The 23538-nt window shown below is 38.3% G+C and overlaps 2 protein-coding genes across 3 annotated transcripts; one reads left to right on the forward strand and one right to left on the reverse strand.

The window, feature by feature from the left end:
• The first annotated feature begins 2181 nt into the window (after positions 1 to 2181).
• Positions 2182 to 9029, forward strand: LOC115736846 (probable glycosyltransferase At5g03795). Of its 2 annotated transcripts, XR_004014951.2 has the most exons (6): positions 2182 to 2316; positions 3077 to 3716; positions 3810 to 3940; positions 6530 to 6878; positions 7522 to 8428; positions 8841 to 9029. XR_004014951.2 is itself a non-coding variant. In XM_030668693.2 (5 exons), exons 2-5 carry the CDS (start codon positions 3219 to 3221, stop codon positions 8206 to 8208), a joined length of 1665 nt encoding a protein of 554 aa, XP_030524553.1. In that variant the 5' UTR covers positions 2182 to 2316; positions 3077 to 3218; the 3' UTR covers positions 8209 to 9029. The 2 variants fall into 2 exon arrangements, 1 of the variants encoding a protein (XP_030524553.1); XM_030668693.2 differs by having other exon boundaries at positions 7522 to 9029.
• Positions 9030 to 9618: 589 nt separating this feature from the next.
• Positions 9619 to 11577, reverse strand: LOC115736849 (transcription factor MYB114-like). Its single transcript, XM_030668696.2, has 4 exons — positions 11188 to 11577; positions 10898 to 11027; positions 10367 to 10701; positions 9619 to 10181 (listed from the first exon to the last, which is right to left on the reverse strand). Exons 1-3 carry the CDS (start codon positions 11321 to 11323, stop codon positions 10383 to 10385), a joined length of 585 nt encoding a protein of 194 aa, XP_030524556.1. The 5' UTR covers positions 11324 to 11577; the 3' UTR covers positions 9619 to 10181; positions 10367 to 10382.
• Between the last annotated feature and the right edge of the window lie 11961 nt (positions 11578 to 23538).

Genomic DNA, 23538 nt, shown 5'->3' on the forward strand with positions numbered 1-23538 from the left:
CTCAGGGTCCCACTCCAACTTATATATAACACGTCATGATTGGAAATCAGCAACCTCCATTTTTCTATTGATCTTAGGTAAATTTCGACATCTTTGGTAAATATGGTCTCCTACTTTTCGAGATTGAGATAACGTCGCAAATAATTCTGGGCGACGCTATTTCCACCCTCTTTGCTACTAAATCCACCCACTTTCCACTAAAAAGACAAAATCAGCCTCAATCATTCTATTGCAATTTAAAAGCAGTAGTCCTAAATTTATTTACTTTCCTTCCTTTTTAGTTTTTCAATTTCTATGTAGGATCTAATTGGCATAATTAAGAGTTTTACATGTTTATGTTTTGATGATTGTAGGCACTATGTTTGCATTCTAGAGTTTACTTTGCAGGAATTAGTTTTGTCAAAACGAAGAATTTTAAAAAAAATTAATATTTTCTACGTTGTTAAGCAAATTAAAGGAACGAATTATCATGTACTATCTAGAAAAAATTTGACGTATGTTTTTTTTTATAAAACAATCACTTGCTTATAAACTTTCGCTGTTATTGTGCATATCACAGTAAAACATTTTCTTATCGGTTGTCTTTTATATACATATAGACATAATGGGATGATCTGATGAAACAAAAAAAAAAAAAAATTCTTTGCTGCATTCTCCAATATAAAAATTTAAAAGGCGCAACTTAATTAAATCAAAACATTGAATAAAAAGAATTTCTTTTTATGCCAATGAGATCTCATCATTTTGGATGGACAAAAATTAACATCCCCTGATAAATGTTTATGAAGAATTAGCAATATGCTTCATTCTACATCACTTTTTTACATCGATTTTTTCTAGTGTCTTTTTCGGTACTTCTATAACGTCCTACATGTTGTGTGTAGAAATATTTCGACAATAGTAATGAAAAGAGATAAATTCTTTGTTGTAGTAATTGAGCAAGTTGATATATATTTCCTTGAAAATTTCTCTTTTTGAAAACACTTATTTCTATAGAAGTAAAATCTGAAAATAAAAAAGAAAACGCAATGCCTTTTTGTGTGTGGATACCCACGATATTAAAAAGTAAAACATGTGAAATATTTCATTTCAATTGCGGCAACTAGATCCTTAGAAATAGAAATAAATAAATAAAAGAAGGAATGGAGCCACCACTACAAATTGCAATTAAATTATTAGGGTTATTTTGGTCTTTTTATTAAAGAATGGGGTGGAATTCAATTTGCAATCTCCTCTCTAGATTTTTAATTTGTGAAATGTTGTCACGAACTTTGGCCCAATATGCAACGTCATCCTTAGATAGCTTGTTCAATAGGATCCATGAATTATTTAATAAATGTCCAATGTAGTCCTCACCTCATATGAAAATGCTTGAAAGTTCAGTTAGTTGAAAGTTCTAAGACAACATGTCATATTGGACCAAAATTGATGAATTATTTGTGTAATTTTGCCTCAAAGATTTACACACACACATATATAATCACGTTTCATAATATAATTAACAATTGGATAGATACAAATAAGTAGTATACGTAAAAGTAACACAACCGTAATAAAAGGACAAAATGGAGGCATCTAGACTAAATTGAAATTGAAAGATTTATTTCGCCCACTCACCTCTTTTTCCTTTTTGATTTTAAAAAACAACAGACTTTTCTTGTAAGTTTCTTCTGATTTTCATAATTCGAAAACCAAGTTAGGGGTTTCGTCAAGAAAAGGACAAAGAACAAGCATTGAACTTTCACTATGATCAAGTTAAGTAGAGCCGAGGTAGAAGTGCTCGAAGGATTTCCAAAGAATTTCCTCATGCGAATGAAAATGTGAGTGTGTAAATAAAAACTGCGATGCTTTCTTTGTATCCACATCCTCTAATGAAAGAAAATATAACTATAATCTATGATTAAAGTCGTGCATTCCGACCAAAAAAAAAAAGAAGTCGTGCATGATGGTGAGATTTATGTATTATCCTAAGTACGACCTTTGATCAAAATCATGCATATTAGTGACACTTATATTATTATTATTATTATTATATTTTTTTTTGGCAAACTGTGGCATTTTGGTAATTTTATGTTTGTCCGAAGAGAGAGATGAGCTTAAGCCGAGTCGATACATACGCGCGTACGAAAGCCGTTAGTCGCCGTGCGGCTCGCTTTGCTTTCCTCCATTCAACTTTCTTATGCGGGACTCTCCCTCCCTCTCTCTTCGCCCCTTTTCGCCTTCTTTTCGGGGCTCAGCCAAATCGGTCAGGGCTCAGTCCGACTCATCTCCGATCAAGCTCCTGCGGATTCCGATCGCTTGTTCTCGATTCTCCAGGTATCGCGGTTCCTTCTCGTTCGATTTCTCGCTGGCGATGCTGCTTGTTCTTGTGGATTCCCCTGCTGTTTTTTTTTTTTTTTTTGGATGGATGAACGAGTCGAAGGAGAACCGGTTGGAGATACGGGTCCTAATCTTTAGCCGTCAGCGTTCGATTTCCGTGGAAATTGGTTAGGATGACGGAATTTGTTTGAGGAGTGGGTGTAAAGTTAATTGATGCCAGCTTGACATCGACATCGTCTGCCTAACTTGCCAACCAGCTTTCGTTGTGCTCTTTGTGTTTGTCGAATTGATTTCAAAAGGTTCGCTGGATTTTTTATTTCGATATCCGTATGGTTTTTGGGCTGGATATTGCTCGACCATATCTCTTGCGGGAGCATGATTAGCATTTGCAGAGTGACTAGGAAATCGGTTTTACCCTCTCTCTCTCTCTCGATCGACTTGGTCGTTTGAAGTTCCCTTCTTTATGAACTTGCCTTGTTCTGGTTTCACTCTGGTGGTATTTTGTTTTCTCCTCCACTGAAGCTGTTTACAGTTTCGTCAAACGCGTAACCATCTGTAAACATAGGAAGCGCGATGAAGATAATACGAGGATACAGTATGATAACTTCGAAGATTTTCTAGTTTCTTCAATTATATGACTTTGTTTCGTCTATTTACCGACTATGATGGTTGTTGAATTGGTGGTTGACAGCTCTTACTGATAATCCAAGTCATATGCTAATTAAGGGCATTTACACCATTTTATTTGCTTGTCTAGGTGTGGATAGTGTGGACTTCACCAATCTTGACTGTGTTTCCTTCTGGAAGATTGTTTGCATGATGTGCACATACTTGAGACAAAGGGATAAGCTGGTCGTTCCTCTATTGAGTGGCAAAATTGAAGTTTCTTGCATAGTGAGATGAGAAAATTTTTACCACAGATTGCTCTTGCACTGATGGGGGAGCTCTTTCGGCTTTGTATTGGTAGAAGAATTGACTGGAGAAAGATTTTCTTTTTCGGAGTCATCATGACTTTAGCCAGTGTTCTGCTTCCAAACATCATCTTCCCTTATACACTGGACACATGGTTCTTCTCTCCTTCCGTAACAATTTTTCCACATGCTATTTTCAATGGAACCGCCCATTTGAGTGAGACTGTCAATGGTGCAAGGGTTGAACAATCTCACCTAGTTCCAGCTGCCCCAGTCACTTCTGTAAATGCTTCAACTAACTTAACTCAGTTCGTGTCAGTTGAGGAGGAGATACCTGCAGTAACTCTAGAAGAAAAGCTGCAGTCTAATTTATCAGAGAAGATCAACATATTGGAAGAAGAAAAGATTTTATCCTCACCTCTCCCTTTTCTTGCTTCCCCTCCTCCCCCTCCTCCTAAAAGATACGTGTCCCCACCACATTTGCAGGTAAAATTACTCCCGGATGGAACTCTATTCTTTGTGAATAATCATGGATAAGCTATGAGATTGTCTAAAGCTTGTTTCATGTATCTTATGTAGAGAGGCTTATGGTCTTTGCCACCTCATGAGGCATTGGTATATGCAAAAAAGGCGATTGCACATGCTCCACCAGTTACTGATGTTCCAAATTTGTATGCTCCGTTATTTAGAAATATTTCTGTCTTCAAAAGGTACGTTCTATCTAACACTTTGCATTACTCCTAAGAAAAACTTGATTTTCCCCAAATGTTTCATTTCGTGCACTTGATAAGAAATCAAATAGAGAAATCTCCAGTTACACGTGGTGGGTTGACTCAATGGGTGAAAGTTGAGTGAGGAAGATTCATGCAACCGAGATGGAAATACCTACATGAAATCTTTCTACATCTTCTAGATCATCCACTAATGGGGGGAAATAGTATTTGCCCTCTGAAGTTTGGATATATATGAATTAGACCCTTGAAGTTTATTTTTTCTATCTGTCCTTACAGGACTAGAATGCCTTAGTTTCACCCGAATCCTTGTTGCCAGAATGTAATCACTGTTGAGGTACACAAAAAATGAGGGTGGTCATGGGCATTAAAAAGATTCTTCAGAAAATTACCACCACTAATTTCAATAAGTTTACACTGCTAGTTTCGTAATTGATTAAAGGGAAAATTCCAAATAAAGGTCCGAAATGCCTCATTTTCTCAAATAAGGGCCTAAAGTGGTCTCATTGTTTCAAAGAAGGGCCCGACCAAAGGCATTTTTGACATTTACTTTTTTTATTTTATATTTTTTTCCTTTCTTCATTATTTTTTTCCTTTTTTCTTCCTTTTTCCTTTGTTTTTTTCCCTTTTCGCCGGTGGCCGATCTCAAGTTACGGGCGGCCACTGGTGAGGCTAGGCAAGGTCATCCCTCGTCGGCCGCAACAAAGAAAAGAAAAAGAAATGGGAAAAAGAAAAGAAGGAAAAAATAAAAAAAAAGAGTCAATGACGAAAATACTCTTGGTCAGCCCTTTTTTGAAACAATGAGAGCACTTCCGGTCTTTTTTTGAAACATGGTTCACTTCAAGTCCTTATTTGAGAAAAAAAGAGCATTTTAGGTCCCGATTTGGAATTTTCCTGTGATTAAATCTTGATGGAAAAAGAACATGGATATTAAGGACTTGGGATGATATGTTCAATGATATGCTGGTGATGGCTATCAAGCCTTTCATATATAGATCTCAATTATGATTTGTAGGTTAAGACAACCGTCAATGTTGTCAAGTGGCTCAATTATTACAGATGCTAGCAACATCCACGCATTTCACTGCGCACGATCATCTTCTATTGGCAAAGTTTATTGGTTTCTTATTCATAAGATAGTATACAAATGTAATGATGATATAAGCATATACTTTGTAATTTAACTTGAGATAGATGGTGGAGTCATTTCTTGATGGTCTTTAATAACATAATATATGTATTCTAAATAAAGCGAGACGCTCATTGATAATTTCTGTTTACTCATTGAGAAAATTATTTTCCGTATGGCTATAACTACACTTGTGAAGTATAAAGAGGGTGGCACATAGAAAGTGATAAATTAAAGTGCCAAAGAAGAAGAATATAACGTCAATAGACCTAGTATGTTAATCCTATAATGAGAACCATAAAATTAGCAAGACTTCCTTCTTTTGTTTAAAATAAATATCGACATAATTGGGATAATTTTGTTCAGCTTGCCTATGCAAGTAAACATTAGTATTGCTCATCGTATTTATTTAACTTCCCTATTTGCTATAGATAGAAATAGAAAAAAAAAAAAAAAAGAGAAGAGATTCTACAAACATTTAAAGAAACTAATTCGAAGTGATTATAGCTAAATGATAGATGTAAAATGCATTTCAATTGGATGCAGGTGGAACCATAATATATTTTAGAAGTTATTTATGTTTCTACTTTTACATAAATACAATAAACACATCCACAGTAAAAAGAAAATAAATGGATGAAAAATGAAAAAATTAGAAACTAGATGGATCATATAACACTAGAAGAATCTTATTAGAAGGGAACAAAAAATAAAAATAGTGGGAGTGGGTAAAAACATTTAAAACCCACTTGCACATTCTACACTCCCTACTCTCCTTCCTATAACTTGAAAAGCCCTTATTTCGTCTTATTTTTATAGGTATCCACAATATTGTTGAACTTAATTTTGGATTGTAGAGATGACAAGAAAGAGTGTAAAGAAAGGGAGTCATCCCACTGTTGAGTCTAACATTTCAACGCCAAGTCACTATTTACTTTTACAGTAAAATCTGATTTTAAGGGGTGCCCAGCAAACGGGCTAACTAGGGAAAATGTTCATGTGTACAAACTCAATATTATTCTAATTCTAAATAATCTTGAACGTGGGAGTTGCTCAAATTTGAAATAAAAATGCTGCGAAGGATCACACTGGCCTACATAAAACCAAGGAAATTGTGTATGTACTGGCAGATACCCTGGGAGTGTTGGATGTGTCAGTAAGTGACAGAATGATTTTATGTGGCCCGCAGAGTCCAGTATGAGGTATACATGATGGAAAACTTGGAAGCGGTGTTCTCGGTTTATCATTTTTATGGCTGGATGGTATAATCTAATAAACACTTTTATCTATGTAAACTCACTTCAAATTGAAGGCCAAGCGTAATTGAGTTTTAACAGGCTCTCAACTGATTTAATTTTGATGTTGCGAGTCTATCAATGCTTCTATTTTTCCTCGTCTAGTTAATTGGAGATTGAGTTGCATTTTAAATTCAACTTCAGGAGCTACGAATTGATGGAACAAATACTCAAGGTTTATATATATCCAGATGGACGACGTCCAATTTTCCACCAACCCTACCTCAGGGGAATCTATGCTTCGGAAGGTTGGTTCATGAAGCACATGGAGGGGAACCGCCAATTTGTCACGAGGGATCCTGAAAAGGCTCACTTGTTCTATCTAGCTTACAGTGCACGCCAGTTGCAGAAGGCACTTTATGTGCCTGACTCTCATAATATGAGACCGCTATCGATTTTCTTGAGAGATCATGTGAATTGGATTGCTGCAAAATATCCTTTCTGGAATAGGACACATGGGTCGGATCATTTCCTCGTTGCTTGTCATGACTGGGTATGGGAGTCTAAATTCATTGACAAAAACTATATTTGCCATTTTGATCCTGATGTGATGCAGACTGATGTGGATCTTCAAAATGTCACCGTTAAGTGAGCTTGCCATAAAATTTCAACAATGAGTTTTTCTTGAAACAGCGTCATTTCTTTTTCAATGCTTACAGATTCTTGATGTCTCTTTATGCTACCAGATGTACCATTTCTTCTTTAAAGTTTAAAATAGGCAAGTCTTTAAAAAGGTTTCACCATTCTCAGAGTATAACGAGCATCTAGGAATATTAACTGAGGAGTCATTTAATCAGTTTAACAAAAACTCCTTAGGTAAATTTGGTGGGTTGATAATGTACAGAGAAACTTGATGTCAGTACTTAAGCTTTGTAGCTTGGAAGTCACATGTTAGATATTTACAGAGGTAAAGGCCGGTCGCATTTAACAGCCGAATTCCGGATGGCGTGCTTTCTCATTGGACGCGCCATGTGCCGGCCATAACAAAATGGAGTTTCTGGTGTGGATTTTCATGCTGGGGGAGAGGGAGAGAGAGATTCATACTCTATTTTGTTCCCCAGTTTGAATATCAATGTACTTGAATTACCAAAACAAATTTTCATCAAATATTCCTCTAATCTATTCTAGTCTTGCAGGGTCCATACACAGTGACTGAGCATGAGGAACTAAGGAAAAACACCATAAAAGCTCTATGTAATGCTGATCTATCAGAAGGAATTTTTTCTGCTGGAAGGGATGTTTCCCTAGCAGAGACGACAATAAGAACCCCAAGGAAGCCTCTTAGATATGTTGGTGGTAAGAGAGTGTCTCAGCGCCCCATTCTTGCATTCTTTGCTGGAAACATGCATGGTCGGGTACGTCCCACTCTTCTCAAGTTCTGGCAAGATAAAGATGAAGACATGAGAATTTATGGGCCTCTGCCCAATAGAGTCTCCCGGAACATGTCTTATGTAGTACACATGAAGTCTAGCAAATACTGTATATGCCCCATGGGTTATGAAGTTAACAGCCCCAGGATTGTCGAGGCAATATACTACGAATGTGTTCCGGTTATAATCGCTGACAACTTTGTTCCTCCTTTGAATGAAGTCCTAGATTGGAGTGCTTTCTCTGTCATCGTGGCAGAGAAGGATATTCCAAAACTAAAGGAGATACTATTGGCGATTCCTATGAGGAAGTATATGCAGATACAAGCCAATGTGAAGATGGTGCAAAAGCATTTTCTGTGGAATCCAAGACCACTCAGATATGATTTGTTCCACATGATTCTGCATTCTATTTGGTTTAGCAGGTTGAATCAGATCTCTCTCCCGTCAGCATAGTAACTTTCTCTCTTTTTGCTGTGGTCTGAAGTCAAAGAGCGTGCTTGAGATCAGATGGATAAACTTATGCAAAATTAGCAGAAGCGATTAATTTGCACTCTCCGAAAACGACAGCCCTGTTATTTGAGACTACGACAGATTTTGGCAGTACTTCAGAATCAATGACAGCCCTAGGATACCACGGGGGAAACATATGAATTATGCATGACTAATGTTGCAGGTACGTTTGCTCATCCTAATTACTAACTTTCTCGGGGTTGGGAGACAAGTGCGGACATGAATTTGATTGGCTGAGAATACGCTTCACTAGATTCTACTGTGGATCCACAACTGCCTCTGCCCCAGGCTTGATTTTAACTTGCACCTAGAACTCACTGCTTTGGAACGAAGTACGTTCCGACCAATAGGCGGACCTGGCCTGGGGACCAGGCTAGAAAATCTTTGTCTATGCCCACCCTCGCTTAACTTCACTCAGTTCTTCCGTCGCCTTGGTGAGTGCATTCGGTGCTATCCACTTCCCATCATGTCTAATAGTAAAAGCCGATCTCGTGTTGTCAAGGAAATTTTGTGCACCTTGTGCATGCATGCATCATCTCTGCTGGTTTCTGAAGCTTTATGTCGACCTTCTGCAGCGAGACGACCACCCACTTGGTGGAACACTCTTTAAGAGCATGCGGCAGATACAGCGAGTTGGTATGGCTTCAAACTCCATATGACATTGAGGTGTACAGAAACAATCTCTAAGAATGCCCCACTGTACAGCATTATTGTTTTGTGTGAGAAACAGGACCATCAATTTGTACTGTGACCACCACCTTCATCAATTATTGTTCTGCAGCAATTACTGATTAGAAAATGAGTCGGAAGCATAGACTTCCGCATCCAATGTAAAGGTACACTGTTGCTTGATTGTCGCTGAACTTCATTTTTGTATTTCCCTTGGCCAACCGAAAAGGATGGCACGGAAATCAGTACTCCATCGTGTCACGTGGTGATTCCTCCATTGGTGCTTAAGGATCTGGTCGGACCAGGTCGTGTCCTAACCTAATCCAACCTCAGAGATCAAAACAGAGCATGTACAGACAGTTAAATCAATGAAGAATCCAAAAGGGCCAGGTCGTGTCCTTTTGTTTATAGAAACGCATCATGTATCGCCTCTATAATGACTTCAGTCACTTAAGTGGAACTTTCTGTCTTAAAAACGGGATTCCTCCCAAAAGTGAGGCAGCAAAAGAATGCCGAGGTAATCAATCTTATGCTCAGACCAAATTGTAAGTATTAAAGGCCATGCTTTCTCAGATTAGCGCTTTTAGAGGACACTAAAATTTGCACCAACATGCTTAATTTTGGCTTTGATGTTGACCCAGTACAGCAAGTAATCCAACTATTTAAGGAGAAAAGAGGAAAGAATACAGGAACGAAGATGAAAAACTTCAATAGAGAGAATTAACGGTATTCAAGCTAGCCATGTCGGAATAATGCAGTCCGCGTGCAAAGAATTGTTTTAGGACGAGCAAGAATCGAATTGAAAATTCAGCACGGTCAGAGATAGATTGTTCATGTCAGGATAATGCAGTCCGTTCACGAGAATCGTTTTTGGAGGACCAACGATCAGAATTTTGAAAATTCGGGCTTCAAACAAAGTTTAAGCGACCCTCTACAAGGAAAAGGTCCTGAAGGTTTCTTGTCTTGTTATTATCTGTCCGATGAAAATTGCCATCTATTGTCTTTTAAACAAAACTAGAAGGTGGCTGCTTTTGCCGAGCGCTGGCTAGAACTAGGGGACCACTCACTATGGTAGAGAAAACTTTGATGTTGTTGCCTCCATAAAAAGTTCATCAGTCGCTTTCATGGTTTAAAACAGATTCTGTGTGTTTGGTTTGGTGAAATAAGAGGTTCAGATGCATTTTTTCCTAGAGACTATGTTCTCTGAACTGCTTTCTTTCGTCTGTGAAGATTATTACATGCAAGAGCTGCATAATTATATACTCGGTGTTAGTCGAACGAGGAAATCCATTGCTGTAGAATCGAATTTAGAGCCAGACTGCTCAAAACCGAATAAAGTGAATGCATAGTCCGTTACTGCTCGAAAAATCCGGATGTTATAATTAAATATGGACAAATTTAGTGACCTTTCGAAGAGGAGCACACGTCAAACCTCTCTCTAACTGGTTTCACCTCTTATCAGTGAACCATTGGTCCTCGTCGAGCTCGAGGAACTTATTGACCCACTCGAGACCAGAGGATCCTTCGGCGGAGAAGTCAAAAAACTCATTCACATCAAAAGTGGGCTCGGAGCTCCCCACAATCTTAGCCCCCTCTTCCTTCATGGGTGCCATACCCTGTGATTTGAGCTGCGGCGTAGTTTCCTGCACTGTCGAAACTTCTTGCGTTTTTTGCTTTTGATTTATTTTCTTGCTCAAATGAGAATTCCAGTAGTTCTTGATTTCATTGTCAGTTCTTCCTGGAAGTCTCCCAGCAATCAACGACCACCTAAAATCAAAGACACAATGTGCATTAATTTAACTACAGCAGTAATAATTTTTCTACAGTTCTGTCACTCTGCTGAAACTGATACACATTGTAAAGAAACTAATCTTATGAACGAATGTCCTCTAGATACTTGGTCACGTCACCCATCAAAGAAATGTTTTTTTAAGAAAATCCTAAAGAAGAATCATGGTCCAACCTGTTGCCAAGCAGCTTGTGAAGCCTAAGTATCAAGTCTTCTTCTTCATCTGATATGTTGCCTCTCTTGATATTGGGTCTGAGATAATTCAACCATCTCAATCGACAACTCTTCCCACATCTGTTCAGACCTGAAAAGATGAAAAAGAACAGAAACCCATCATTCCAAAACATACAAAAAAATCACATTGTATCGACTCGTGAGCAAGTTATTAAGCTGAACCTGAAAAAAAAAAAATGCAAAGAACAGGAAAGAGAAGATAGAATCTTGATGGTATACAAAGTTATTACCTGATTTGGCTGCAATGGTCTTCCACCTCTTGGCACCATGGATTTCGATGTACTGAGAGAGCTTGCTGTCTTCTTCAGCCGTCCACGCCCCTTTGTTCATAACCCTCTTAGCCGAGCCATCATTCTTAGGTGCCATTACAGCAGGAAAAAGCAAAAGACCTTTGCAATGCAAAAGTTCTTTCTATTCCCCCCCTTTTTTTTTATTTCTGGGAAACGACTTCGGAGGTTGTGCTGCTTCCAGGACAGTGTGAGGAGAGCGAGTGAATGTCTGTGTGCGAGGCTCACTTGTCAGTATTTATTGGTCTCAGCCTGTGTTTATCTAGAGAGAGAGAGAGAGATGGCTTGGCTGGGCTTTGGTGATGGTGTGGGGGAGAGATTGAGAACAATATGCGGGTTTAAAAACATGGGTGGTGCTGTAGGTTAGATCGTTTTTTTTTTGTTTTGTTTTGTGGGGTGGGGGGGAGAGGGGATTGAAGGGTCAGTAGTCCATATCTATCTACCCTTCTCAGGGCAAGACAAAGGAACAAAACTGAAGAAGGAAGAAAAAAAAAAAAGCTCAACTACCAGTTCAGACAGTCTGCGGGCAAGAAAGGGAAGTAGAGAGAACAAAACTACATTAAACACCCAGCACTCACCTTGTCTCATTACCACAGCTTTCCTAGGATCTTCTTTTGTACATATGGTCTCTCAGGATCAGATATTCATAACCATATATTGATGTGAGGATAAAGAAGGGGATGCTTACGGAAAAAAGCCCCTTTCCAAAAGCTGCTGTTTTGTCGTTCTTTCCTGAAATACGTTCGATGTTTTTCGATTGGCTTTTTGGGGCATGGTATGAAAAATTTGTGAGGTGAGTGACCAATCTTTGGTTTTGGGTTGTGGGGGTGTGTGTGTCTGGGGTTTGGTCTTGTGTTTTGAGCTGGTTTTGGCTGTTTTCCCCGTCTCCTAGGAAACTTTTGATGCTCATGTGAAGATTTGGAAGGTGGGGACCGTCTAGAAATTTTAATAAAATCAAATGGCTTGGTGGAAAATAGCAAGGGGGAGAGGAAAAAGGGCACATGCTAAAAGTTCAATATTAGGTTTTTTTTGGGGCACCTCATCATTGCATATAAAGAAGTTTGTTGCATAGAATGCCATTGAAATTGAATTCATGGGAAGGTGGAGGAAGGAAGGAAGGAGAGGATGCATGCCGGAAAAATTACCAAAAAATAATAATAATAAATGCTAAATCTACTATGTTTGTACCAATTCGGTTCATCCGGCTTATGACTGAATTGACATAATTGCACTAAATTTGAAACTTCTATTGGTAATTCTCCCGATGCATGCATCTTGCAATGTCCTGTTTTGCAGTGATTGCGAATGAGGAAAAGCAAAAGGCTACAAAGGACAGAGAATGGATCCAAAAGCCACCGGTCATTCTTTTAAAATCCATGACCAAGGAGGCGTGGCCTGCTTTCTCATGGTGGCTCATGTTTGGTCAATTGGGATGCACTGCCCCCCTCTCATTTAAGGGGGCCATCATCCAATTTAGTCAACAACCCACATAGATTTAGGCGTGTTAGATTGGATCGGGATCTTGTGAACTCGATCGCCATGCACGAAGCAATCATTATGAATGAGTGTAATCACGCAATGGTTCGTTTCGCCGTGCACGACGGATTGCGCGATGATCTGTTCTTTTCCCCTGTCTTTCTTGGGTTTCACCCCTTCGTCTGAAAAGAACATGCAACAAGATAACCTTAGCAGCATTTATTGCGTGGACTCTCAGTGTTGATGATTTTTCCACCGCGCAAATCCCAGAGACCATTAGTCCTCATTGTGCACCACCCAAAAACCAAAAAGTGTTGACTAAGGACTCGCAGGCATTGACTCGAGCCCATATTAATAGCTCGCAATTATGTGGCTAGGATAACTTTCTGGAAGCAGTACTATTTGGAAAAAAGTAACCATGCATATTGTTGTGATTTTTTTTTTTTTTTGTGTTAAGTAAACCCCGCATTTTAAAACATGATCTTGGGCGGTCAATGAAGGACAGTCCATCACGGTGATTAATGAAAGGGAAAATTACAAAAATCCTTCGTATTTGTGCCAATTCAGTTCTAAATCTTTTATTTTTTTATCAATTGAGTCTTAAACTCTTTACATTTATGTCAATTCGGTCCATTCGATCAATTTTTGTTGAAAATCGGCGACGTGAAAACCGTCCGTCTTACGTGACGCACCAAGATCTGACGTGGATAATTTTCAATAATATTTTTCAAATTTTTTCGAATTCTTATTTTTTTTTTTCTATTTCGATGCCCGGTTAAAGGGAGAAGGAAGAAGGGAAGAAGAAACGGAAAAAAAAAGAGAAAGAAAAGAAAAAAGTAAAAAGAAAAGGAAAAGGAAAAGGAAAATAAAAATATTAATAAAAATCTTCAATGTTAGTGTCGGCCGGTCAAAATTAGCTAGATGGTAGCACAAATGAAAAAAAATTATGATTCAAGTGGCAAAAAAAAGGTTTAAAATTAAATTTGCACAGTTACAATATTTTTAAGGTTTTGTTGGTAACTCTTGCATCGATGAAAGGAAAGCAAATTTACATGGGCACCACCGAAAGATGATTAACGAAGTGTCTTATCACTAATTAATAATTCACCGCCCGACAACACGACAAAATCAATTAGGGTTCCCGACAATGGTGCCTCGTCTCCTAAGGAGGCAACTTCGGGGCAATGTCAAACACGTGGCGGGCAATGGCGCGCACACGCGTCCACTGGCAAAGTTAATCATGACCACTCCTTTTCACGAGTTTCCCTTCGGTTCACGTCGATTCTCCAGCCGAGACTTTTGGATCCGAGTTTGAACGGAGTCGGTACAGTCCAGTCTAGCGGTGGCATTTCACATCGGACTCATTCAAATTATGTTTGGCATCGTCGTGGCCCCTCTCTCTCGCGCCGTCGTTTTCGACAGTTAACTCCTTCCTAATGTCCTGTATACTCCTGTTTACTATTCTATCTGGCCAAACGATACTTTGAAAGATATTTGGTTTTTGGCCGCCCGTCAAGGAATCCCGGTTTATGATCGACTTGTGTTCGAAACAAAAATGGGCGATAGCCGGTCACAGTTTGCCGTATTAGAGAAGAGCCAAGTTGTTTCATTTGCGCGGAACAAGCGATCGAACAATAAAATAGACAGAACAAGAAAATAAATCGGACACCGGATGTACGCGGTTCTATCGTAGAGACCTACGTCCAGGGGGAGAGCAGCACGAATTCCACTATAGAACGAGCGATACACGGAGATTACTGAACCACACTCGAGTCACTCGAACACTCTTAGTATTTCTCGGGCCCCAATTACATTCAAGAATGCACACGGTGTTTAGCCCCAAATTTCTAACGAAATAATCTCTCAATCTCGCAAAGGAATTAAAACAAATCTTAAACTCACAAGATTTAATCGGCTTTGACGCTTGAATACTTAATGTAATTCCACGGAATAAATCCCACGAGCAAGCACTCGACAAACGGTGCTTCAAGAACTCTGCGTCAACTTCGGCACACCAAGCACTCACACGAAATCGGTGCTTCAAGGTCACGTACTAATCTTCGTCCTCTGACTTATATTATGCACATATGTATCAATATATATTCCACTACGGAGTCCTCCTCAAAGTTGACTTCAACGTGGACAAATCAACAAACCCAGATTGGTCTTATCACCTTTCCTTTCTTTGACCAAGTCCAAGTTGGACTTTTCAAAATTGCCCGACTCTCCAACGTAGGTTCTCTTTTGTTTACTCCAACAGATAAGTTCTGTTATTGATCAAGATTTGAGATATACCAAACATAGAATATATATTTCCACTGCAGATATTCACAATCTTGCATGCAGATTTTATATCCACAAAAAATTTCCACGGATATTGTCCACAAATATTCGATTCGGAATATTTACAATTTCGCTTCGGGCTCAAAACTCGAGACATATTTTAACGGTTTCATCGAAAGAGTCGATGAAATATGGCTCAATAAGCGAATCGACATAACGTTGCGAAAAGGTCATTTGTTGATTTTTGATAGGAAAGTAAACGGCAAGAAATTTAAAAATGCCGAGACCGGAGGCAATTACGACCGTTCATGTGAATTGCGAGAAGTTATTCAATTGATTGAAGGGGCTTTTACAATGAGTATCACTTGAGTATTCATAACTATCTACCAACGGTTACTAAATTTGAATAAAGAAATAACATCGTGATCTTGTTGGTGGCAAAGAAGTCATACGATATTCTCTTATTGGCAACATTATCCATAAATAGTCATAGAAATCCTACAAGAGCGGCAATAAACATCACTTCCCAATGGATATGTTTTTCACGTGGACCGCTGGTTGTTGATGACTCCGTCGGCCAACTTTCTAAATCTTGAAGGGCTCTCATTGATGACTTTCATGTTTTATTGTCGATGACTTCAGTGGCGAGTTGTTGATGCTCTTCAAATTGTGGATTGTTCTGTTCATCGATGACTTCCATTGTTCGCCAAACTCTGCTATAATCGATTAAGACTGTTGCCTCTCAATTATAATAAAAAAATTCATCATTTCTGGGTGTCAATATGTTCCCATTTCTTAAAGAATTGACTGATAATCATTCAATTTAAATTAGTTAATCACATGCCCCCTTGTCATTTTCAAATTTGACTCCGACTTGTTTTCTTGAAAACAATATAGTTAATTGTGTTATGTCACGCACTATTTTTGCCCTACTTATTTCATTGTTTTCATTTGGTTCATATTCATCTCCAACTCACAATTTTACATCATAACCATGTTTTATGCAAAGTATTCATGTGCCCATTTATCCTTCTTTTAACAGTTGCTCATATTGACACTCTCGTTGCCAATTGAAATAAATCGAAGATATATTGGCCTTTATTTTTCATTCTCTAAATTTGAATTTCAACCAATTAAAAGCTAGATTTGTGAATTCTTTTTCTAAGAGCGAAGTGAGATATCTATTTCTAGCCTCCTTAAATCAAGTAATAAACTGATGGACCAACTCACTATTATACTCATAAAAAGTCTAACCAAATCAATGGTCGATACTCCAGGTATCACTCTATAAAAGCGAGAATGAAATTGTCTTTCCATGTCTGCTCAATTACACACCGAATTAGATGGTAAATTAGTGTACCCAGTGAAAGCATTTTTTGACTAAGACAAAAGGAAATAACATAATCTTAAAAACTCATTTGTTCTTACTTCTCCACACTAGGCTACAGATCAAACAATGTACTCGATGGTCGATTGTTCATCTTCGTCAATAAAAATGACAAAATCTGGATTTTGAAGCCTCATAGAAAAGGCTGATTATTAACCCAATCAGCATGTGGTTTCATATAAACATGCATAATAACACCCTTATTTAGAGGCAAAAAGACACCTAAAGTGTCAATATTTGTGTACGACGTTCACTTTAATATCAATATATTTTTTTTATTACTTAAGTACCAAATCGGAGAAAAAACGATCACTTAAGTGTCAATTCCAACAAAAAATGATCACTTAAGTGCTAATTCCAATCAAACAAGACACGTGATTTTTTTTTATTAATTTCTTAATATTATGTGAACATTTTTTTAAAAAAATTCAATCCACGAGGACGCCACGCAGACTTTTAAACTATAAATTAAGTTAATTTTTCTATAAAATTAAAATTAAATAAAAAAAAATAACTTACAAAAAAAAAAAAAACATGCAATGGTAGTTGCAGCGGCAAGAGCCGTGAGCTCTTGTCGCCGCCGCCCACCATCGCCGGTGATGGGTGGGGGAGTGCCTAGGGGGGTTGGCCGAGCTCTAGCGACCACGGCCAAGGCCTTGCTAGGGGTCAGCAAGGCCCGGCCGTTCGCAAACCCACGGCGAAACGGACCTCACTCGGATCTAGGTGAAGTTAAAATCGCCCAACCACGGCTGGGCGTGGTTATCGCTTGGTGATTCCGACCTCGCCGTGGGTCCGTGAAGCCTCGGCTAGACCTCACCAACCCCTGGTGAGGCCCTGGCGGGGGTCACCGACCCGGGCACTCCCCCATCCATCGCTGGGCATTGCCGACGATAGTAGGTAGTGGCGGCGAGGGCTCATAGCCCTCGCAGCTATAACTTTAACTTTTTTTTTATTTGTTTATTGTTTATCTTATTTTTAGTTTATTTTTACTTTTTTAACATTAAGTGGATTTTTTTTATTGATTTTAATTGTTTTTTTGCTAACTAAGATCCTCCGACAAACCTCGTAAATGCTGTCTATGCTTTTCATCTATGCTTAGCAGAGTCAAGAAAAATTGGAAGAACAAATAGATACATTTGATAGAAATTCATTATCAATAGAAAAAAAAGAACTTTTCTTTATTTTCATTTCCAAGAACCGAACAAAGAAGAATTCATTTAGAAGATCAAATAAAAATTTTGAAAATTTTCTTTAGCGTAGTTAGCACTGAAATAACCATTTTTCAAAAAAAAAAAATGGCACTTAAGTGATAAAATATATATATTAGCACTAACATGAACGCCGTACACAAATATTGATACTCCAAGTATCCTTTTGCCCTTATTTAACCCTTATTGTTGTTGATCTTCTTCAGTAAAGTTTAAGTGTGGATTTAGTTAGCCATCTTGCATTGATAATTAACGTTAATCAGCACGTTAAGGGCCCAAGGTACCAATAGAACCATCGTCCTTTTATTTTTAACATTTGGTAGTTGTTCGGGCTGTCAACCAGTTTGATTTGCCAAATTATTGTTGTCAATTTGATTGTTTTGACCAATATTATTAGCATCAATAAATGGAGAAAAACTAGGAACATACCCATTTAAAGATATGGCCTCAAGAGGGTATCATTCATGCCATTGATGATTAATGACTGAATCACATATAGACTCACAATGTAATTAGCCATATCATCTTCTACTATTTTTTTTAATGGTTGACGTTAAGTTGAGATTTAGAGCAGTATTCCTCAACTGCTCATCAGTATGATGCACTGGAAGATCGACTTTCTCATGTTGACTCTCCCTAGTGGCTGAAGTCTCAAAAAAGGACATGAAGTTCAAATAAAAGCCTGACGTGCCTTCATTGTATCAAAAAAGGACATGAAGTTCATATTATTTCAAATAAAGAACCGAAGTGACTATATTAGTCTAGTCTCAAAAAAGGGTCTGAGTCACTTTAATTAAGGGCATTTTGGTCATTTACTATTTTTTTTATTTTTCTATTTTTTAAGAGATTTTGAAAAAAAAAAAAAAACAAGAACACAAGCGGGAGGATCGACCTCCTCCAGTGGCCGCCCCCCCACCGGCGGCCATAGGGGTCGCCGGCCCTAGCCGAAGCTCCGGCGAACTCAATGGCCACCAATAGGGCGGCGGCCACAAGCGTGGGGTTTGTCCTCCCCCAGCTGTGTTCTTTTAAAAAAAAAATATGTTTCTATTTTTGTTTTAATTTAATTTAACAAAAAATTATATTAAAATTATATTTTTACAAAAATGCTCTTGATTGGCCGAAAAATGGTCGGTTGGCCGATCGGCGAAGTCAAACCCTTATTTGAAACATCATAGCCACTTCAGGCCCTTCTTTAATACAATGAAGACCCTTCGTGCCCTTATTTAATTAAGGGCACTTTGGGTCCTTCTTTTTGAAATTTTCCTTTTTATGGATAACTTCACCGACGAGTTGTCAATGCTCTTCAAGTTGTTGATTGTTCGGTTCAGCGATGATTTCTAGTGTTCGCCAAATTAAGCTATTATCAGTTAGGTCTGTCACTTGTCGATTAGAATAAAAAAAAGTTAATTAAGTAACTGTAAAAAATTAATCATTTTTTTTGCGTTTGCCAGTTGTGGGGGGATGTTAATGAGTTCAAGAGGAGAGCGGCGACGCCACATTTCATCTTTTACTAAATTTCACCCCGTATCCTAACGAAATCCGAACGTGGAACTTCGAGTCTTCCGTACTCTTTCCAAATTCTACGTTTCGTGCATCAACTAACCCTTTTTATTATCCCTTCTTTCACCTGTTCTCATCATGATAATCACAACACATAACACGAAAAGAAATTGACCAAACACGCTAGGTCTGCGCTGGCTGGGCTACGAACGTTCACAAAATAGCAAAGAGAAGCATGACCGACACAAATTGTTGATTCGAATCGATGCATGGTTTCGAAATGTGAGTCCACAGGGTTTGCTGGTGCTATTCGACATAGGAATCGATTGACATCAATGTGATTTGATCTTTAGCATCTACTAAATCGACATATAGGCATCCGCGATCATGATTCCGACCCTACCCGCGTCGAGATCTTGATTCCGACCCTACCGGCATTGATGGCATAGCATCTAATCTCCCCTTTTTCACAATAGGGACCCTCACTCGTCTTCTTCCTTTAAGGGTCGTGCAAAGTCCGGTAGGCCCTTATTACCTCTCTCATTTCTAGGTTTCTTTTTTGGGTCGGGCAAAATACCAAAAAAGTCATAAATCTATCAGATTGGTATCGATTCGATCTTAAAATTTTTAATTGAACCAATTTAATCTTAAACCTTTTTGTGTTGGTACTAATTGAGTCCGCCGGTTGATTTTGATAGGAAATCACGGACATAGATGATGGCCATCCTATGTGGCATGATCGAAGCGGATATGGACAAATTTTCAATTTTATTTTTACTAAAATTTATGTTACTTTTTTTTTCCTTTTTCTTTAATTTCCTTCATTTTTTTCCCAACAATTGGCCGGCGAGGTCATTGGCCACAAGCAAGGGCTAGTCTGGGCAAGGGTTGCTGGCCTTGGCCGGCGACCTCGACGGCTAGAGTTGATGAAATAAAGACAAAGAAATGAAATGAATAAAATAAAAAATTCTAAAATTCTAAAAAAAATAGAAAATATATAATATATAATATTTGTCATTGTCAAGACCGGCGTTCACATCAGCGATTTCCTACTAAAACCGGATGGATGAACCGAATTAGGGTGAACACAAAAGATTTAGGACTAAATTAATTCTTTTTTTATTTTTAAATGAACTTAAATGATTGAATTAAAAGATTTATGACTGATTGATATCAATGCAATCATACATTTCGGCTCGTCGGCTTACCAATCATGGGGTCGGTCCTTAAAACGTAGGGCGATCACCATGTTTTGCTCACGGTTTGAGACTGTAAAATGCTTTACTCCAAGAGGGCTGACGAAGAAGAAGAAGATGTGGTGGGTCCAAAGCAATATGCCGAGTCACAAATGATACAAAACTAAAACATTAGAATAATTAGCAAATCCAAAGTGTCTATAACCATGGAAGTGCAAGATAATTTAGGTTTAATTTTCTAACAAAGCCTTTTTATCATAAAACTAAATCTATTTGTCAGAGTGTTGTTCATACTCCCCATCACCAGCGGGGTCGCCGGAGCCGCACCCCCGAACCGTTAGAGGGTTTTTTTTTTATAGTTTAAGCTAATATTTTATTAGTAATTTGGATTTAGACTCGGACTCATGAATAACTACCGCTATATATTATCTCTTTCTCTAACAATATAGAAATGTAATAGATAGATCCGATTTGCTAATCATAGCGTCCAAATTTAAGGCCGAACCGGAATAAACCTTTTACGTGTCGAATCCTCTTTTTCGCTAATCGTTACTTTCGTTGTGATTTTGTGCCACATCCCGACATGCGAGCCATCACGATCCAAGTTGTGGCCGGATTGTCATGCTATTTGCAAGTCGTCCGTATTGAAAAATCAAACCACGGTCACCCGTCTATTAAAATATCGTTAGTCAAAACGATTTTAATAATAAAACTTATTCTTTTTTTTTTTCATATGTGTTGATGTCCGGAGGCTGAATGTCCCATCCCTTGGTCCACCAATGACCAAATAATTAAAAGGAAGAAATAAAGGACGAAAGCTAAGTGAGCAAAACAAAATATAAAAAAAAAATATTTGAATTTTGGATTGAATTAGCAGCCAATTATGAAATCTTCCCCTTTTTTTGTTTGTATTAGACCCACAAAAAGATGTGCTTTCCCCTCATAAAGAGAGGATGACGTCATCAGCTTATGCTTTCATTCCTCTGCTTTCCGTACGATGACGTAGGACGACTCCCGCCCCCGGAACGTTAGATGGGAGATTGGCCATCATCGAACACGTGCGACCCCGCACGTACGCTTTTTCCCCTTGACTTTTACGTCTCCCATTTCGATTCAATCCATGCGTACCATCCATTGATTTTATAGAACTTTTTCTTTTTTAGAAAGAAAGATGCCGAGTCGAAAGTTAATGTATTTCAAATCAAGCAAATTCTAAATAACTGTTAAACAAAGTAAAAGCCAGAGAGCAAATAACAAAACACAATCCGCAATTAGAAACACGCTCTCATTCCTCCAAAGTAAATTTATTACCGTAAAATTTCGGTGTCCGATCACTAGATTCGGAGGTGAGAGCATGCCGAGATCTCCCACTCTATTTGTAACGGCTTGCGATGTGCGTTTAGGTTCAACGTCCTCATCACCATCGCCGTGAAGATACACCAATATCAATATGTTGAAAGAACACAGATCAAATATCTCTAAAGAACTTCCACATCTATGTCTTGATCTAGTTTGATAGAGTAAAATATCTAATAATGGCCTAGATCTAAATCGAAATATGAGAGAGGACTAATCTCGGAGAGATTGTACAGCCACGTCACGAACATCCTCCTCGGTGGTCGTCGACTAGACGAATGGCCGAACCGATCGTCACGTTCACACAAGATCAGCCACTGAAATTTATTCACGTACAAAAATGAAATCTTTAAATAGGAAAGAGGGAAACAAGAAGGAGAGAGAGAGAGAGGTCCCTCTTTCCCAAAATGCGACTTTTAATAATTCCGATCATATAATCTTTTGAGGATTGACGACAGTACGAAAAACGAAATCGGCATGGACCAAAATGCAACTTTTAATGATTCGAATTATTGTAAGACCTTAAAGATTAGTTAGACTAGAACGGTAGAAGTAGAACCAATCGAAATCAAGGCGAGTGTCCGGTAAAAAACACAAATGTTCCAACGGAATTTCTTTTCTAACCCTAACATGACTTTGAAGATTTGATTCACTTAAGCCCAACTGATTTGACAATTGATCGTTGGGTTTCTCGTTCCTACTACCAAACCGACCCGATTCTTCCATTCTCTCTCTCTCTCTCTCTCTTCTTTTTTTGTAATTTTTTTTTTTGTATTCATGTCTGGCATTGATGGCCCATCAACAAGTTCTTTGGAATATGCTGTGATTTCAAACGATGATGCCGATTCATTTCACCTGAATCCTGTTCGAGGTTTTAGGATTTTGAAAAAAAACAACTCAGGTTGGTCCAAGGTTGGAATTTTTCTTATTAATTTTTGTTTTTAGTAGTTTAAAATTGCACGAGTCGTTTTCAATTTTTAATAATGGGACACACTCCATGTGCAATAATGCTGGCTAGTTTAGCAATGCCGGGAACCCCACCAAGCCCTAGTGCACTTTATTTTCGAGTGGAATATTGGCTTTGGTCCTTTTTTTTTTTTTTTTTTCCTTTTTGGAGTTGGTAAGTGGAATATTTGTTGGTTTAGTTTAGTCCCTCGAGGTTCTATATTTTCCCAATTTCTCCTGTCGAAGGAAAGACAAAAGGGTCCCCTAAGTATGGATGAACCGAAGATGTTGCGATCAATTCATCAAAATCGAACAAGAGACCGTTTGGCTGGACCGAAAATAATCATATATCAAATCAAATCTATACGGTCCGAATTTTCGTAATAAATGTTGATTATTTTGTGGGACAATAGATTCTCTTGCACATCAATATTGATCATATCACCTTCCTCATTTTTTTTTTTTTTTGGGGTCTCACCTACCTCTTTGTAAGTAAGTAAATTTCTAGGATTTTCACTAGGGTCGCAAAAGAGCTCAGCTCTCTTTTTGATTGAAGATCTGCTTGATAAGTGTCATGCTAAATTTGCAGGATCTTGAAAGAAAACAGGTCACCGGGGGTTAAATTATCCAGACCGGACAAGAGATTTAACTGTGAGCCGAAAGCATCGTCTTAACAAAGTTGAGAAGGGTTCGCTTAAACCTCTGGAAAATCGAAATGGCATTTCGAGCAAGTCCAAGAGTAGGTTCTCAAGAATGTTTTATTATGTAGCGGTTATAGACCCTGAACGGATATCCTCGCGGACCTCGCCAACAACTTTTACCTACCAACACAGTAACTTCTGTCCAATCAAGTGAAAAAAGAAAAGTAAAGTAAATTCTGTGGAGCTCTGTAATATTTTTTTTGGGTAGTTAACATACGACCACCGGTTACGATCAAAGAATT

Source organism: Rhodamnia argentea, chromosome 9, assembly GCF_020921035.1.
Source record: "Rhodamnia argentea isolate NSW1041297 chromosome 9, ASM2092103v1, whole genome shotgun sequence".
In the NCBI taxonomy this organism is placed as follows: Eukaryota; Viridiplantae; Streptophyta; class Magnoliopsida; order Myrtales; family Myrtaceae; genus Rhodamnia; species Rhodamnia argentea.